General features: G+C 41.2%; 1 protein-coding gene across 5 annotated transcripts in view; it reads right to left on the bottom strand.

Moving 5' to 3' along the window:
- The window catches only part of MEIS2 (Meis homeobox 2), a 174,923-nt gene that overhangs the window by 4,656 nt on the left and 164,267 nt on the right, over positions 1–6,000 (bottom strand). For 2 of the 5 annotated variants that reach the window (XM_059473978.1, XM_059473977.1), the window contains exons 11-12: positions 1,798–1,937; positions 395–505 (exon numbers count right to left, since the gene is read on the bottom strand). In XM_059473978.1, the coding sequence (XP_059329961.1) occupies positions 395–505; positions 1,798–1,937 (251 nt within the window). The remainder of the gene's footprint in view (positions 1–394; positions 506–1,797; positions 1,938–6,000) is intronic. The other 3 variants (XM_059473980.1, XM_059473981.1, XM_059473982.1) reach the window with 2 other exon arrangements.

Genomic DNA, 6,000 nt, shown 5'->3' with positions numbered 1-6,000 from the left:
AGATGCCAGGAAATCAGTGCGATTAAATGATAAATAATGGTGCTTAGAAAAAAAGAGTAAAAAAGGAGAGAGTCTTGGTGAATGAACACCAGAGGTAAAAAAAAAAAAAAAAAAAGATAAAGAAAAATCATGTAGGTTAAAAAAATCTTTGTAAAACCTTTCATCTTTTTCTTTCACCTTCCTTGCTCAGGGTTTTCATTTGTTTGTTTTACATTTTTCCTTCCCTGCCGCCCTTCCCCCAACCACACCCCAAGTGCAAAAGAAAGAAACAAGGCAGGAAAAACCATGAGTCCTTACGATGAAGGGAGTTGTGAGACGTGAGGTTGGTGACGAGCAATGGGGGAGAGGAGGCTGCAGCTGCACAGCTGCAGTGCAGAGGACACAAAGACTCTACCTGCAGGCCGGATTCCCATGTGCTGCTGACCATCCAACACAAAGCTTCCCATCGGCTGACCCTCTGGACTATATGCTGCTCCTTGGCTCACTGAAGGATCAAGAAGAAAACCTGATTGTAGTCAATCGTGGACACAGAGGAGAAAGAAGAGAAGACATACCAAACAATCAGCAATTGTTCCAGCTTCAGCACTGAAACGCTATATACAATATCTTGGCTGTCACTTTAAACTCAGGTTGTGCTTTTTATGAGCTGATTATGTTACCAGGACTATAGAATAAAAATGCTATAGGGGGCCCAATAAACAAGTTTGTCAAGTCAGTTCACTTGCTTAGGATCTGTTTCTCTACTTACCTTTAATGCAAAACAGCGGAAGCCCGTTGAAGTGCTATGTGTTTTTTCTTAACGAAGTAAGTACCTATTCTGTTCCTCTCTAATTACACCAAGTTGTGAATCTGGCATTTGTGACATAGGGTATTTACGATGAAACCTAACAAAACTTATAAAACTACTCTCACCTACTCTAGAAAGAGTAGGGAAATTCTGGATGTGGCTTTTCCTACTTATGTATACACTGCATTTGGCTAAATGTTTTGCATGGTTAGTTGAGTTAGTGTTTTCCCCCTTTTTACCTGTTAATGAAAAAGAAATTTAATGCTACATGGGAAGAGTTTCCCAAAGGTTTAATTACCTTTTGAAAAACCTTTAAAGTGAAGCAGCAGGCGAAATCACCATCAAGTTAAAGCCCTTGTTAGTGACAACAGTCATCACCACATGGAGAACAGTTTTATCCCATAACCTAATGTTAGGAAACCACAACTCCCTCGTATGCTGAGGAAATGCATATTAGAAAGTGGAATGATTAACATGGTACCAGTTGTTGTATAAAGTGTTGCATGTTCTAAATGCTTTAATAGAAATGTAGAAAAGGTATTGTTATAAAAATCATATGTTTCACTGGGAGCATATCTGGTGCATTCTTAAACAAAAGTAATAATCTTTTAATATTTTTTGGCAGTATGGTACCATGCCACATTAGTAGCATATTGTGAATAGTCAAAGCAAATGAATGGATACAATGAGTTTTACAGCTCGCCTTCCAGAAGTAAAAGCAATGCATACACCAAGGAGTTGTGGGTAGCAAGAAAATGAGATTGTCCTGCTGATTGGATGCAGACAAGCAATGAGTAATTCAAGAGCTCACAGTCAAACAAACTGCTTGTGGCACTACTACTTGTACCCAATTACCAATTCAGAGAGAAAATAAAAAGCAGTTTCAGTAGAGTCAGGGTGGGAAATCTCCAATTAGCACCAATTAGTGAAGTTGCTTCCTACAGCGGAATTCTGGGGACATAAGAAAAAAAAATAATCTCCCAGAATGCCTGGTTGAAGCATTTATTTACCAGGTGATGGGACTCCTGAAGAATAACTTGATGAGGATTTGCGCCTGTGGGACTTGAATACAGATACTACTTGGAACTTGCCTGCTCGATTTGACTGGTCAATCATAGGCTGTACTATTCTTCTTCTGGCATTAATAAACCTGCAACAGAATACAAAGAATAGAAGTCCTTTCATCAGCTTGCTTCTCTGTTTTGAGAACACCTCTGCTTTAAAAGTGACAGGATTTTAGCGTGCTGTGGAAATGTGTTTTGCTTCACGTTGCTTTTTAAAAAGAGTATAATTTCACTTTAAAGGATTTTCCTCCAAGTGCTCAGAAATTGTAACTGGTAACACGCTTATCTTACTAGCCAGCTTAAAGCTGGATTTGCCAGAAGGCTTTGAACGAGTAAATGCGACCGAAAACTTGTGTTAAAAGACAATTGTTTCTTTAACTTCTTCTAAGTGGCTCAGATCCTGGTTAAAGTTCACAGGCTGGGAGACTTTCTTTTCCCCTTTCCATCTTAGGGATCCAGCTCTCCTTGCAGCTGGCCATAAATGAGGACCAGGCTTTGCCACTCCGTGCTTTCACAAGGTATCGTTAGGTCAGCAAAGCCATCAATTAGGCTGTCTGAAGTTTTATCACCAGCGCAGCAGCAATAAGTGCCGGCCCAGAAAGACTTCTGCTCTTCTACAACTCCTGCAGTTGGAGCCTGTAAAGGCAAGGGTCGTTTGGAGGTCAGTGCCAGCTGGGGGCCACCTCCGAGTCCAAGCGGGGACACCCCGTGCAAGGCGACCGCCTGCCTGCCCTCAACTCAGGCACCTTTCAACTCGTTAGAAACCCCCAATCACAGGTACATGTGGTTAATATTAGGCCCAAAATAACCTTTTTTTTAATCTTAAACTGGGGTGGTTGCCGAGGCTTTTGAGCACTGGTAAAGGCAGTTAGTTGGCTGCAGAGCCTGGATTTAATTTTGCTAGTAATCCAAAAATAAGTGCTTGCATATTTCATATTAGCTAATGCGCAGCAATCCACATCAGCACAAGCTAGGCTAAATTAATTTCCCTAAAATAATTTCAAAACTTGCCTATCCACAAAGTATTTTTGAAAACAGGGCAATTTTCTATCACTCGGGAGCCACACTTGTTTTTGTCCCTTCTCTTTGTGTTTGAGAACACTTTGGAGCCTTCGTGCAGGTTTTGTGTGCTATTTCACAGCTCGGGCTTTCGCCTGGTGACCCTTAAGGAGTGCTAATGAAGTCGAATACTAGCGTTTAATCCTCTTCAGAAATACTAACATGCCCATCATCCAAAACAGCCTCCAATAATTGCCATTGGGCCCGATCCAACGCCTAGCAAAGTCTTTCAGTCAGCTAACTGAAAACTAAGTTCATCTGCTCATTTAGTAAATTGCTAGCCTTTATATAGCATCAACTCTGCAAGGCCTTTTGTCATGCTTCCCTCACTCCCTCCCACCCTCTGGTTAAATTCCTTCGCAGATAATAAAGGACGGTGGCACACCTTCGATTGCATCTTCTGTAATCACAGTGGTGGAAATTTCATTAGACAGATGCATAAATGCTACAAGTAACACTAAAGGGCTCTTTTGCATCTTTCTGTTTACATCCAAAAGACATTCTTTATTCTTTAGGAAAAATACCATTCAGTTGTCAGAAATGTCATCCTGCCTCAGAATTAGTCATGACTTCAGCTATTAAAATAAAAACTCAGACACAGTCAATATATTTGTTTATTCCCTTCTGACTGCGGCACAGTGAAGGCATCACTGCCAGTTCTGTGATTTTGAAGTGTGTTTCCGTCCTCAGAGACAAAGGTCCCCGATAGGACTTATTTGCTGAGTTTCTTTCCAGTAACGTTGCTGTGCTGACCAAATGGAGCCTGACCTGAACCTCCTCCATCCAGCACGCCTTTTATCAGCTAAAGTTAAGGCCAATAGAGATTAACAGGAAAGCCTGATAAGACTGTTTTCTCTTCTCCTATGAGCTTCTAATGGTGTATACAGATGGCAAGGTTTTAAAGAATGGAATGAACACTTATTTAGGCCTGTAAAAAATCACAGAAACACCCCCCCACACACGCACACACTTTCCATCTTACTAACCCCTTTTCTTCAATCAGGCCAGTCTTCAGGAAAACCAAATTGCTCTTTCGTTTTTTTTTTTATTTAAACCCCAACCACTTTTATTATTTACATCTGGTGGTCCCCTTATTTATGTCCCTCTTCACTTCCCTGCATATACACCCCTGCTCACAGGGCTGCGAAGCATTATGGGCCTCGGCTCTCAGCAGGAGAACTCCACACTGTCTTCAAACAAATAATTAAGGGGAAGGTTAAAGGTTCACCCAGAGGTCATATCTTTGGATACTCCTCAGAAAGTTTACATTAGTAAGAAATGGGTGCCCTCTGAAGTGTTCTTTCAATGGGCTCCCACAACAAGGCAGAGCATTAAGAAAATTCTACATCCTTAAGGGTTTCAGGTAACATCTGCTTTACCTCTGAGCACAGAGATTGGGATCCTGTGCTCCAGCCTTACACATTCGATGGCCTCAACAGACTAAGCCTTTGGGACGGGTGTTGAAAACCCCATCTTGCCCAGCCATTCACTCCCAAAGGAGCAAGGCCTTATTTTATCCTGCTGATGTGAATAAAGTCAGTCTTTCACTGCAAACTCTACCTAGAGGCAATTCACTAGTTGTTTTGGAAATGGGAGTTCAAGCCCTAAAAGAGAGTACTCGGTATTTGTTTTCCTACCAAAAAAAAAAAAAAAGAAAAAAAAAAGAAAAAAAAAAAGGAAAAAAAAAGTGATACAATTTGTCCAATTAAAACTTGTGAAAAATAGCTCTTAGGTTTGATTTCTGATTTCATTATTTCTCCATTTTTCTTTTGCATATCTGCACAAGAGCAGGTGCAAGCAATGTCCTCTAAGCCAGAAACAACTTCATCTAGAGAGAAGATACACTGATGTATACTGGAAAAGACATACGAGAACAGGCTTTAGGCATCCAGGTAATTTTGAAATTCCATTTCTATTGCTCCTCTGAAAAATCTTGTTCATAAACAGCATCAGTTATACCCACCAGTGGGCATGTCTGAAAAATGACACATGAAATTATTTATATTTGCAAGATTGCAGGTGCAAACCAGACATACATTTCAGGTGAAGCTAAAAATCGAATCCTAGTTTCACTAGCAGTAGCTACATCATGTAATGCATCAGCACAATTGGTAGACAAGGGCATAGAATGCAGTGTTTGTGCATTATTATTTATTCCTTATACTGCCCCATAAATATGCACAGTGCATAATAGAGATGTAGAAAACAGAGTCCCTGCCCTAGCCTTTACGTTTTTTGAGGGCTGCTTTTGAATCCCTCAGAGAGCCATATCCAGGGCCAAAGTAAAGCAAAATACAGCCTTTCACACAGCACTTCAGTTTGTGCTGCAGAAACACTGATGTTATTTAGGCACAAATGTCTTCAAAAGGCATTAAGAGACAGGTGAAAAAAGAGAACACCAATGCCACTCTTTTCAGCATTATCTGGAACCCTATAAAAGAAGAATTCACAGCTCTGCTCCTGACACTAATTGCTTACCTTGCTCATACCCTTCACCCAGAGGCCAAAGATTGAATGGCCTGAAAAGATGAGTAAAATTTATCAAAAAGACATGGACTTCTTTGTTTCTCTGCTGTTAATAATTCCTATTATTTGGATGATAGCAGCAGTTAGAGGACCCAATGAAGCTCAGTCTTACTCCAACCCCGTGCTTCACAAGCACACTGTCCAAGAGAACTCAGTCTGAACAGATTTCCAGGCAAAGCCTGGGGGAGAGCAGAGACGCCTTCTCCCTGTTTGCAGAGGGGAACAGAGACAGAAGGAGATTAAGTGACAAGGCCAAAGTCATACAAGAGATCTTTGGCAGAGCCACACACCCAACATAGATTTCCTCAGTCCTCTTTCAGCGCTCCTACAATCTGCTATCCATATGCTATCTTTCCTTTGTTCCCCCAGCTTAACAGTCAGGCACACTGGCAGGGGACTGCAAAGAGAGCTCCCATTGCCACTGTTTGTGCCTTACCTGCTGCGTAGATAAAGAGGGGTCATCAGCCTCCAGGGCTGTGAGGCAATACCTTCACAAACTCTACATTCATATGGTATTTGGTCCTCATTCCAGAATGATAAATGAGGTGTGTAATGTTGAGAAAT

The sequence above is a fragment of the Ammospiza nelsoni genome, chromosome 6, assembly GCF_027579445.1.
Source record: "Ammospiza nelsoni isolate bAmmNel1 chromosome 6, bAmmNel1.pri, whole genome shotgun sequence".
Classification (NCBI taxonomy): Eukaryota; Metazoa; Chordata; class Aves; order Passeriformes; family Passerellidae; genus Ammospiza; species Ammospiza nelsoni.
Note: the sequence above shows the minus strand (reverse complement) of the source record. Positions and strands in the feature narration are given on the sequence as shown.